Source organism: Pleurodeles waltl, chromosome 1_1 (genome assembly GCF_031143425.1).
Source record: "Pleurodeles waltl isolate 20211129_DDA chromosome 1_1, aPleWal1.hap1.20221129, whole genome shotgun sequence".
Classification (NCBI taxonomy): Eukaryota; Metazoa; Chordata; class Amphibia; order Caudata; family Salamandridae; genus Pleurodeles; species Pleurodeles waltl.
Genome location: NC_090436.1, coordinates 566,836,781 through 566,849,772, shown reverse-complemented (window position 1 = coordinate 566,849,772; position 12,992 = coordinate 566,836,781). Strand labels below are relative to the sequence as shown.

The following is a 12,992-nucleotide window of genomic DNA, read 5'->3' as shown; positions in this document are numbered from 1 at the left end:
TTAAAGCATGATCACAGGTGTTCAGACTTTCAAGGCATGTATTGTTTTAATCTGTCACACCACTCCAAATCCATCCAGTCCCATATTGACGCTTTACATGAATTAGGGAAAGGAGTAAAACAAGATGTGGATAAAGGGTGGTGGGACTGGTTATTTCAGTGGTTGTCTGATTTTGGGCAACAGCGCAAAGTTGGTCAATTATGGTCAATTTCCGGCCAATGACTATGTATCACAGTCAGCCCAGTAAACAGCAAACAGCCGACACGTGTTTTGTCTCCTTGTTTCTTTCCACACTCTATGCGCATCCCGTTTTCTATACATTTATGCATACTCCGTATATGCTTGTTATGTAATCTCACATGGGTCTCTTTATATTAATATATATATATATAATAATTTTTCAGCATCCCACTATGTCTTCTGCATCATTATGGACTTTGCTGTTACATTCTGTACAAATCACTGTACTATTATACCAATACGTACACATTGTCTATCTATTCCACAGCCTTGATAAAGTCTAGGAGACGAAACACTTGTCGGCAGTTTGCTGTTTACTGGGCTGACTGTGATACATATGGTCATTGGCCGGAAATTGACCATACCCTTTCATTTTATGAATAAATTTCTACTTCATCCACGCTTTGGGCTTCGACTCTGATTGAACTATCACTTGGATCAACCACACAGGACTGCTTGCGGTGTGCCCTGGCATTCTGCATATGTTCTTCGTAACTACTGATTGTTCCCCGGTCAGTGTTTTTTTGGACACCTCTGGTGGTAAGGTGCCCTGCCAGGTTGGCACCCATCATTACATAAAGGACTTCTTTGTATGAACATTGTACCAACATTTATATGGATGTGCGAGCATTGTGGCATTTACCACCTGCTCTTTCTTGTGTTGTGCTACAGCATTGTTTTTATCTGGATCTGCTTTTTATTGTGTTTTATGGATTGATTTGTCCAAAATAAACATTTGAAAATTATCAGTAAAACTATGAAAAAAATTTCACTGTACCTGCTGATTTTGGATCCTCCATTCGTTGTCTGATTTGAGAAGTTAAACTTTGAATCAAAAAGTAAACTTTGTCACACGTTTTTACTGGATTTTTAATTATCTGCATAGATTTGATCAAAGACATGCTTCCAGTTGGAGTAAGCTGTAAATGGAAAGAAATGAAAAGCATATCTAAACTGTTTTTGACTAAATGCCTTTTTTTTGTAACAGTTACGTAAGTGCTGATAAACTAAGGTGTCAGTCCCACCCTGCACAAATGTATAATTCAAAAACAAACTATAAAGCAAGCATCTCAAAAACAGAAATGTTTACAGTTTAATCTGACACATGCATAGCAGTGTTTTCATTCACTGTTAAATTATGAAAGTTAAGATTTTATACAAAGTTAACATTTTAATAGACTAAAAATAGCATGAACAAAAGAAAGAAAATCTCCCAGGATTTGTTCGGTCGAAAAACATATTCTTTCAACGTGGAAGTGAGAAATTGCTAAAGACGGCCGTAATATGCAAAACATGACCACTATTATGCCAATAGTCACCATTACACCAATGATGGGCTCCATAATGATATAAAGTTCCACACTATGTCAAGGATGGCCAGCATTATTCTAGAGCAGACTGTTTTATGCCAAGATGTCTGCAATAGGCCACAAATAACTAATTTTGCCAAGGTCAGCATTATGTCAGGGTTAGAACCAGTTTATCAGGAATGCCAATCCTATGCCAATATTTACCGCCAACGCTTCTGGGCCAAAATTATGTTAAGATGTGCACCATTATTACACATGTGCCTGTTATTTGTCAAGTATGTTATCCATTAAGCCTACGTGGACACAATAATGCCAGAGATGCCCTCTGCATGTTTAAGGGGTACTCAGATGCCTTGGGTGGGCCACAATTGTAGTGTCTAGGAACTAGCAGGGTGATCTGTCAGGGGACTAGCTTGGTGAGACTGGGACAGGACTGGATACTGGGTGTAACAAGAGAGTACCTGAAGGCTGGAAGGAAAGCAGGACAGAAGCAAAGGCCTGAAGAAGGCTGGAACAAGCAATGAATAAGGAACCTGACTTCTGCAGGGAAAACACCAGCACTAACAACAGGAAGGTAAAGCAGGGAAAGAATAGATAAACTAAATGAACAAAGCTAGGAAAAGATCTGCACTCAAACAAGGCAAGACAGGAATATGAAGGCAAACAGGAACACAGAATACAAGGCAAGGAGACTCCATACAACAGGGAAGATTAAGAAGAAAGCAGGCAGGAGGCTATCAATTATGGCTAACACAAGAACATAGATGCAGGAAAACAAGGAACCGAAACACATACTACAAAAAGTCTAAAACAGGTAACAGGAACAAGGAAATGGAGTAAAAGAACAAGCCTGTAATAACAGCAGTAGGGACACAACAGAGCACAAGGGAACTCAACGGAAGTCAGTTACAAGCAGCTGCACTCTGCACTCACAGGGATGAAACAGCTAATTGACTGGTGCAGGGAGAAAGCTAGTTGCAAGGACTCAACCAAGTGCAGAGAATCAGGGAACCCCCAATGAAAGGAAGGCTGAAAGGGAACCTGGAGAAGGAAAGACCAAAGGGAAACAGGAGATAAAAGACAGGGAACAGGAAAACCTGGAACAGAGTATGGACTGAAAATAAATATAGAAAAACATCCAGATACAAATATAAAGGGGGTCAGAATAAGCAAAGGAACTAGGAACGAATCTAGTGAGCAGGAGCCCACCACCAGGACGTGATCGAGGAAGGGTCTATAGACAGAGTGAACTACAAGTACCAAAATACATCAGGGACATGGGACAGAAACCTGGACTAAAAGGTGAAGTAAAATTAAGTATTATAAGTGTTGATGTGTATATTGACCCATATTGATGTAAAGGCAGGTCCGCAAAGGGCCCTCTTAAGTGACATCTAGAGCCAAAATGACAGAATCCTGACAGGTAGGGGTCAGATAGCTAACAGGCACCACAGAGAACAACCACACATATATAATCTCAAAAAATCACACAGACATGCACACCAACACAAGCAAACAAAAAAATGTTGAAACATCCAGGATGACCATGCAGAAACAGCAGATTCCCTACACTTAATCTACTACTACTTCGCCAGATGGATAGACTGTCTCCCTTTTACAAATTGCGTCCATGGGTGGGGAAAATGGTTGTGCCCATGAAAATGTTAGGAGGCTGCCAATGAAACTGGCATGTTTTATCAAAACTTTCACAATTCCAGAGTCCTTAAAGGAGGTTAGCTAAACTCTTTCTACGGGAACCTTCGAATCTCCTTTTGGCATCCCACCTTGCAAGTGGTGCTGGGGTAAGCAAGAAATAACAGGCACAATGCAAAATAATTCATACAAAAATAATTGTACTTAACATAAATTTCATACAACACTAGGTACTTCACAGTCAAAGATGAAAAATAAACACAATTGGGAAAAAAATACATTGCACTTTTAATACAGTTCAGAGTAAATTGTCCCCTATTGAAGTTTTATTAGAGGTTGTTTAAAGTCTATGGCGGTTAAAATGAACTAAACCAAGTCTGAGCACCTTTCTTGGCATTTGTACAGATGGCCAAGGGGATGCATGAGCAACTTATATTGACATTACCAGATGATGAAGTTATGAAATTTAGTTAACACAAAAGGGAGGAACTCACAATAGTGGGCCAAACAATTTCAAAAACATCAGGTTTGGGATTTGCTCGACTGGACCTGTTGGCAAACCAGTGACGATAAAGGACAAGTTGGAAGATGTCGCTGCTGGAGACCAGTGACAGAGAATACAACTTTGATTGAGGTGAGGTTCTGCTGGTCAGTTTTCCCCTAGGCAGATTTATGGAACAAAAATATCCCACTAAAGAAGAAGCCACAGGCAGTCTCAAGAGAATTCCATGGTCTTCAATCAAATCAGGTTGTTTGCCGAGACAATCATATGATGGTGTATTGCTTACCCCCTGAAGAACAAGTTTCTTACCTTTGGTAACGATTTATCTGGTAGAGACATATTCTAGTTACAGATTCCTTACCTAAGAATTTTCCCCAAGCGTCAGACTGGATCTGGAGATTTTTCCACAAGCAGTACCCTTGCACGCCGTCATGTGACGTTGGTCGACTCCACGTCAGTCGTTGGCATGGTGGGTGCCTTGATGACGTTGCAGTCAAAAGTAGGCTCCATCTTGGCATGGTGACGTCAGTTTCTTTTCACAGCTTTTGGAGTCATGAAGAACACTGAAAATGGTGCGCCAAAGCTAAGGCCCTAAAAGGCAAATCTCTGTCTCTAGAAATCAGTTCCCAAGCGGGGAGGATGCGTGGGTCGGTAAGGACTCTGCAACTAAAATATGAAACTTGTTCATCTGATAGAGACTTCTAGTTGCAAATTCCTTACCTTAGAATAGATACCCAAGCAATACCATCCCGGGAAGTGGGCTGCAAACCAAGATCATACTAAAATGTTCTGCAGGACCGAATGACCAAAGTAGACGTCTCTGCGGACCTGACTGTCCGGGCAGTAATATCTTATGAACGTGTGTAGATATGCCCATGTTGTTGCCTAGCAGATGTCCAGGACAGGAACTCCGCGTGCTAATGCTGTGGTACCAGTACTTGCTCTGGTGAAGTGAGCATGCAAGCCCTCAGGGGTTCCTTCTTTGCCAAAGTGTAGCATATTTTGATGCAAATCAACTCATTGTGAGATAGTACGCTTCTGCACAGCCTTCCTTTTCTTCGCGCCCACATACACAACAAAGAGTTGATCGTCCGCCCAGAAATCTTTAGTTCAATTGAGGTAGAATGCTGTGGGGGTGCATAAAAAGAAGGTAAAGTGTTGGATTGGCCTACGTGAAATGGTGTAACAAACTAGGGAAGGAAGGAGGCCCTTGTACGAAACACCACTTTGTCAGGGTGAACAGACAAAAATGGGGGCTTGGAAGACAGAGTTGAAGCTCACTTTCTCTGCGAGCAGAGATGATTGCAATCAGAATATCAGTCTTGATTATGAGCAGCCAAAAGGGACAATTGTGCAGCAGCTCAAAAGGGGCACACATAAGGTTAAGTTAGGACCAGGTTAAAGTCCCACTGGTGCATAATGAACGGGGTCAGGGTAAACAAATTTGTGAATCCCTTAAGGAAGCTTTTAACAGTAAGAGACCTGAATAAGGAAGGGTGGTCTGGCAATCTAAGAAAGGCTGAGATAGAGGACAAGTGACCTTTAAGGGTGCCCAAAGCAGAGCCCTGCTAGTCCGCAGAAAGGATGAACAAGAAGACCTCAGAGAGAGGGGCAGAAAGGGGATCAGCTGACTTGTTGGAACACCATGCCATAAATTTATGCCAACGGCAGGCGTATACCGTTTTGGTGAAGGGATGCCTGGCTGCCAAAATAACAGCACAGACTTCAGGTAGAAGGTCAAAAAGCTGTCAACTGCGGCCACTCAATCTCCACGCATGAAGGCCAAAATTGGACTGGTTTGAGTGGAAACCATCCCCTGCTGCTGCGACAGAAGATCCTCCTAAAGGGGCAGTTTGATCAGATGATCCATAACCATGATCAGTAGCTCTGGACACCATACTCTTTGTGCCCAGTCTGGAGCACAAGGATAACTTGGGCCCGGTGGCTCATGATCTTCTTCAGAAGTCTGGACAGAAGTGGTATTGGTGGAAAGGCGCAAAAGAAGGCCTGAGTTCCACTCAAGACTAAAAGCGTCGCCGAGCCAGTGCCTCCTTGGAAACTCCAATGCGCTAAACAATTGAGATTGCGCATTCTCTGCAGAGGCAAACAAATATAACTAAGGTTCACCCCACTGCTGAAAGGGGCCTCGCGCCACCTTCCGGATGGGGACGTCATTCGTGATCAATTATGTATCGATGGCCGAGTTAGTCTGCTTTGGCCTTCAAAGAGCCCGCCAGATGTTGAACGGTTGAACGACCAGTGTTATGTCCTGATGTGCCAGTCATGTCCAGAAGCTTAGATCCTCTTGACAAAGGGTCCACGACCCCACACTCTGTTCTTATTGTTGCAGTATCACATGGTGGTAGTGTTGTCTGAGAACACCTGCATTACTTTCCCTTTTAGAGAGGGTAGGAATGCTTTCAATGCAAGTCTGATTGCCCGGAGCTCCAAAAGATTGATGTGGAGTCCGAACTCCAACATAGACCAGAGACCTCTGATCTCCACCTCTCCCATGTGGTCGTCCCATCCCAAGAGTGGCACATCTGCCACTACAGCAAGATCTTGTTGGGAAAGGGATAGAGATCTGCCATTGACCCAGTCTTGATTCGAAAGCCACCACTGCAGGTCTTTCACAGTTCCCTCCGAGATCTGGACCATGTCAGAGAGATTCTCCTGATGCTGTACCTAATGGAACTTCAGGACCCACTGCAGAGCCTGCATAATGCCAGCTGGCATGTGTCACCAGCAGGATGCAGGAGGCCATGAGTCCCAACAGCCTTAGAGTCAGTCACACTGTAATCCAGGACAGAGGCTGAAACATCAGTATCATAGCCTGAATAACCTGGAATCCCCACTTGGAAGGTCAAACCCAAAACAGCATGGTGTCCAGAAAAGCTTTGATAAAAGGGAGCTTCGAGAGGAAGTCAGGTGTAACTTCAGCACATTTATACTGAATCCTGGAGAAAGGAGGAGGTTCGTGGTAGTCTAGAGATGGGAGAATACAGCCAAGGGTGAGCCCGCCTTTAACACTTTAACAGCCAGATGTCAAGATAGGGGACCCGCTGATCACCGCAGATGTGCTGCAACCACTGTCATCACCTTGGTAAACACCCGAGGGGTGCTAGTAGGGCCAAAAGGAAGCACAGTGAACTGAAAGTGTTTCTGGCCTACCATAAACCACAGGTATCGTCTGTGGGCAGACAGGTTTGGGATGTGGAAATAAGTTTACGCAAATACAACACTACCATCCAGTCTCCTGGGTGTAGGGCAGACAAGAACTGAGTCAGTGTGAGCATTCTGAATGTATCCTTCTTGGGGAAGAGATTGAGGGCTTGTAGATCTAAAACAGGGAAAAGACTCTTGTACTTTCTAGGAAGCAGAAAGTCGCTGGAATAACAGCCACAGCCTACTTTTAGCACCGGGACCCTCTCTATGGCTCCCTTGGCCAAGAGAATGGACAGGTAATCCTCCACCATCCAGTCATTAGATGGTAACATGGAGCGAGGGGTAGTCTCAAAGGGGAGGGACTAACCCCTTAGGACAATCTGCAAAACTCACTTGTCCAATGTTATGGACTGCCAGTGGGGCAGGTGATGGCAAATCCTGCCACCAAATGGGTTCCCCTAGAGGTAAAGGGGCAGACTGGGTGGGTTTATAGGTTGCTGCAGTAGGGGCTAGAGGGGGAGGTATACTGACCCGGCTGCTGGCCACTCAACCCACGAGGTCACTGGGTACTGCACCCTTGTCCAAGCAGAGGCTGGGAAGAATATGCAGATTGGTGGCTGAGTGGGAATTGGCGTTGCTCGAAGTCTCTTCCGTAGCCACGAAAGGGGCAAGAGGCAGATTGGGGGTCAAAGGGGTCACATTGAGACCCAAAGACCTGGCCGTAGCCTTAGAATCCCTAAAGATGGTGATGAGATTGTTCTCATCACCACTGTGTAGGAAGATCCTCGTCCCTAGCCATGGTAGGGGGAGAAAGCACAACAACATCTGGAGAGGTGTCCAGTCCACTGGCTTCACCCAAATCCTCATGCCAGTCCATTTCTTCCTTATAGGTCTTACTGTAAAGGGTCCAGCTACCCCTCCCAGTATTCCCCGATGCATAGCCAAACAGAATAGAGCTCAGGTTCGATCTAGGAGGCAAGGCTCCTGCCAGTGTTGGAGTTGGCATCCGGCAACACCCATCAGGCTCCTGTATTCCAAAAGAATAAAGATGAGTAGAATGTTTCATGAGTACATGGAAGAAAACTATTTAGTGTGCTGTATTGGAAAGGCTCAACCTTAAAACTGCCTTTAATTCTGCCTTGCAAGCTTATCGTTGGCCCCTCATTCGACCACAGGTGAAAGCCCTACAAATTTGATGTTCGGTAGAACACTGATGACCAAGTTACCTCAAAGGACGAACAGAAGATCAAGTACTGAGGAAGAAATCCGTCCCAAAGACTTGGATCGCAAAAGGAAAATGAAGGCCTATGCAGACAAGTGTTGACATGCAAAAAACAATGTTTTCATTAAAAATCGAGGGCTTGTACGCCAGTCGAGAAAACTTAAGTCTTAAGCTCCATTTGATGCTGAGCCACTCCGTTTCGTAACCAGCAAAGGACACAGGGTGACTGCCCAATGTCCGGGAAAGTCCATTACACAAGATTCCTCACATTTCCGACATGTAGCTCACCACTCGTCAGATACTGATCAATGTAGAGACTTGTTCTGAAAGGACAATTGAAAAATCCCTGACTGCTGTTGCTTGTGCAAAGCCAATGCACATCATGGACACTTCTTTTGCTGGTCCCCAGTTTCTGAAGACATGATCGGGACGAGTAATCAGAGCACCACGAAGGCTCAAAGAACTACGATTGTGTACATATTGTTAAACAATTGCAATTTTTTATTTAATGGGGGAGGAATGAAGTGTCATGTGAGTTATTAATGACAGAACCATTCTGGCTCCTGATGGACTACGTACAATTGCAACATAAGTGTTAGAGCGTGGTGAAGTGAATGTGGAGTTCGAATGTTACATGCAGATGAATAAAGACAAGTAATACCCAGCTCCTATGTGGCATAGTCAGTGGAGGGTACACAGGCTGGGGAAGAAGCTACAGTTGTTGGTTCAAGTGACTCCACCTGAATGTTCCTAAAGTCTGCATGAATTTTCAAATGGCCAAACTCTTGGTGATCTCATACCTGGCTCTCAAGCTGCGTGACCTGCAGCTGTGGTGTTGTGCTGTTGTATCTGGAAAGAAGCCTGATATGCATCAACAGTGGTATTACTGGATCTATAGATAGCCTCAGGAGTTCGCTGTACCAGAGCTGGCATGGCCACACTCGAGCAAGGAGGATCAGAGAAAATTGATTTGCCTTCACATTTCCCAATATTCTGGGGATCAGAGGTAGCAGAGGAAAGGCATATGCAAAGATGTTCAACAGTTTAATTGAAAAGGCATTGCCTTCAGTACCTGGTTTCCAGAACCTGCTGGTTTAGTGCTGGCATGTACTGGTCTTCTTAGTGTGAACAAGTCTATAGTGGGCTAGACACATCTGTGGAAGATGTAGTCCACATGTCTTGGTGGAGCTCCTGTTCACAGCAGTCTGAGGGAACGTGCCTAAGCACATGTACCTGATCATTTTGGAATCCTGGAAGGTAGTGCACTGTAATGTCCACTAAGTTGAAGATGTCCTAGATGCACAGCATCTGTGCCTCTTCAGACAGAGTCCATTCCTGATTCAAGATGTACTACACTGAGGTCAATCAACGTTTATTGTTCAGTTAATTAAAACCATTACAATGTATCCATAAACAAGTCTTAAAAAAGCCATACTTCATGAGGAGCATACATATAGTATGAATATAAAAACTATGAGAATATCTAAACTCAAACTTAAAATAAGATAGACAGCTCGTACAACTAGTCAGAATCTGAAATGTAAAATACATCATACATTTATTGCGCCTTATAGGCAATTTTTAGGTGAAAAGCTCTGTCGCAGAGAAAGTCACCAAAAGGGCTATAAATGTGCTAACTTGCATTTGCAGCATTCAAGGTTGACTACGGTGAGTACCAATAATATGAGGACTACTGGCATAATTCTTTAAAGACAAATCCTTTTATTCCCTCATCCACAAGTCTATGTACTACTCAGAGTGCGGATGTGCAGGGGAATAGTCTGAAAAAAGGAAAATATTCTTCAATGCAGCATCTGTTTATTACCTATGCCCATCATTCTAGGCCGGGATGCACACGTTCATGAATTGGGACAAGAGAAATCATGTACTATTGTTGGTAGTTTCTGCAGCTCAATTTTTACTTCTTCCAAGTACCTAATGAGCCAACTTGGTAGCTATTCATCATATTCCTGCAGGCATATCTGAAATGTAGCCTCCACTAATCCTACACTGAGCATATTAAAATATGGTTGCAGATATCGCTTTCTTATGTTCAGGGAGCGTATGTGGCAGTGATTTCTCTCAGTACCTGCATTCACAAAAGCAACCACAGTTAGGGGGATTCTTCCATGGTTCATGATTTGAGATGGAACAACAAAAACCTGGTTTGGATAAATTTAATTTGTTCATAATGTTTCACAATTCATGAAAGATATGGCTGAGGGGTCAGAAACTCATGCTGATTATAATAAGTGGCTCTATCCAGTTTTTCAAAAGACTCCATTTTGTTTTTTTTAAAGTCGAGTTTAGCAGCGCGCGAGCTCTACTCTTTGACATGTTGTAATCTACTCTGTGGGCTTTAACCACGCCCATCACCTTCATTCGTTACTGAGCCTGCCTTTCAAAATTCTCTTGATTTTGTAGGTAAATGCTTTACGTTTGTCTCGCCTTGAGGCTGCTTTGTTATGCCTTGCAAACCGACCCTGTTACATGGATTATAGCACTATTGGTCAGATACCTTAGGATGGTGTACTATTTTTTTCCCTTTTCCTTACTGCTTCGCGCTGCGTGGTGGTATGTTGTTTTTTCCTCTTCCTTGTTTTGGGCATGCCGCTGTTTCTTTGTGGTGTCTGCGCATAAAGGCTGCAAGCTGTACGGGAGTCCTTTTAATTTATTTAATAATTTAAAAAAAAAGTTCAAATAGCACAAACTCAATAGGAGGAACGCTGAAGTTTCATATAGTGCAAACTCAAAGGAGGAGTGCTTTACATGGGTACGTGAAGTTTCATATAGTGCGACCTTCATCAGAGGAGCGCTGTACATGAGGACCACTTTATAAGTGTAGAATATGAAAATTATACAAACTGGAGCATTTACAAGAAAAATAAACACTGAAATCATCAAATTAGCTTTCCTGGCACAGCGGAGAGCCGATAATACAATATTCAATGCACTCAGGAATCTCACCCCATACTGCTTTGAGGGGCATTTCTTTTCCAAAACATTTTTGCCCATAACTCAGCCTGTGGTGGTCCTATGACATTTTCAGAAGCTCTCCTCAGTCGGAAGCAATATTTAATAAATTGAGTATCTGCATGAACTGATATGCTGATTATGTCACATTCCAGTCTTAGTTGGCTGACCGAGGAGCTTTAGGTTACCCTATATTTAGTCCTCATAAAGCCTGGAAAGATTCTCCCCAGTTTATCATTTAGTTTGGCTCCCCACAGTGAAGACCCGTAGAATAGCACTAGTGCCAACTTTACTTTCATTATTTCTAATGTTTTTGTCCCTATCAGACTCATTAAACTACTGTTCATGTTGTCTAGTTGTTTTTGAAGGTAGCAGGCACAAATACATAGTGTTTTCAACAGACTTTTGTATGTTAGCTGCAAGTCAATCAATACTCCAAGATATTTATAGCAATCAGTGATGGCTATCTTTTGGCCATTTATCCGTATGTTTATTGTGTTTTGGGTACTCCAAAGTTCATTATTTGAATTTTAGAAAGATTTCAATATAATTAATTCTGTTCACTGAAGACGTGCAGATCATTTAAGCTCCTCTGGAGACTAACTGCAGTCTGCTATCGGCCACATAACGCAGCAGTGGTATGGATTATGTCCCAGGTTTTTTGGGAAAATATTACATTTGGTTATTGCGGACAGTAAATTCACAGTATACAAATTAAAAAGAACTGGTGTCCCAGCACACAACTCCGTTTCATCTTTAAGTTTGCCTATTTTAACCCTAACCCAGGCATCAGTATGCAGCGATCTGATTGCAGCGAAAATCTTGTCCAGAATATTGCAAGTCTTCAATGTTTGCCACAGTGTGCCCCTTTTTACAGGTGCACACTGTAGCCAACAAACATATATACAAGGAGTTCAGTATGATTACTTTTTTCACTAAAAGATTGAGCACTGTGACATTGTCCAATATTTTGTGACGTTTTCTGAATTCTGTCTGAAACTTCGGCAAAATGTTCAATTTGTTTACCCAGTATTCAAGGTAAGCCAAAACTAATCTAGCAAGTGTCTTTGCTTCTGTATCAAGGAGTAAAACAGTTCTGTAATTCTGAGGATTGGAGGTGGCTCTTTTCTTGTGAATGGGATATAATATACATCCTTTCCAGTTATCCAGTATGATTTCTAAGGCCAAGATGTTTTTATACAGAGTTAAAAATGGCGCACTCCATGTTGTCCTTAAAGATTGACAGTGGGACTCCACTGGGACCTGGTGACCCTCCACTCTTCATTTGGAATATGGTTTTCTCTAACTGTACTTCTTTTGTAGCCATGCAGATGTTGCCACTCCCGAGCAGATCAATTTTCAAATAGTCAGAACTCACTGACATACGCAGGCCTTCTTCCTTTTGGTCTGTCACAGTTGTTATTGGGTTTAGTAATTCTTTACTATTGGTTAGCATCCTGAAGCATGATCTAGCGAGTTCCCCAGATTGTACGCTAGTTGAGGAGCGGATGTTGATTTCGAGGTTCAGTTTGATCTCTAGAAATTTGTTGCTGTACAGTTGAGTCAGGCATTTCTCCCAGCATTCCAGTTCAATGCTGTTTATTTTGAAAGTCAGTTCCACTAGATTCCATGTTAGGACCAGTGGCTAAGATTATGCATTTCTCCTTCTTTATTTAACTCAGCAGCCAAATTAAACAACTATAAGCAGATATAAAGACTAAATACCTCATGAGTCTTTAGTAAGAAATCACAGTCCAATCCACTAACGGCCATGCCCCAACGACTATATGGACATAATCAAGGAAAAGCATTTCCTCTTTCTTTGCTGCTCAGGAGCCAAGTAAGTGCTTTTCACTGACTGCTTTGTCGCTTTCTTAGATATGGGCTGAGTATGTTATTGCGGACAGTTTTTCTGTATCATTGATAA

At 42.8% G+C, this 12,992-nt stretch overlaps 1 protein-coding gene across 1 annotated transcript in view; it reads right to left on the bottom strand.

Annotated features, from left to right (window-relative positions):
• PPIP5K2 (diphosphoinositol pentakisphosphate kinase 2) overlaps positions 1-12,992 on the bottom strand; it is a 1,112,711-nt gene that overhangs the window by 685,829 nt on the left and 413,890 nt on the right. The window contains exon 18 of the mRNA XM_069226183.1: positions 1,019-1,160. Coding sequence (XP_069082284.1) covers positions 1,019-1,160 — 142 coding nt within the window. The remainder of the gene's footprint in view (positions 1-1,018; positions 1,161-12,992) is intronic.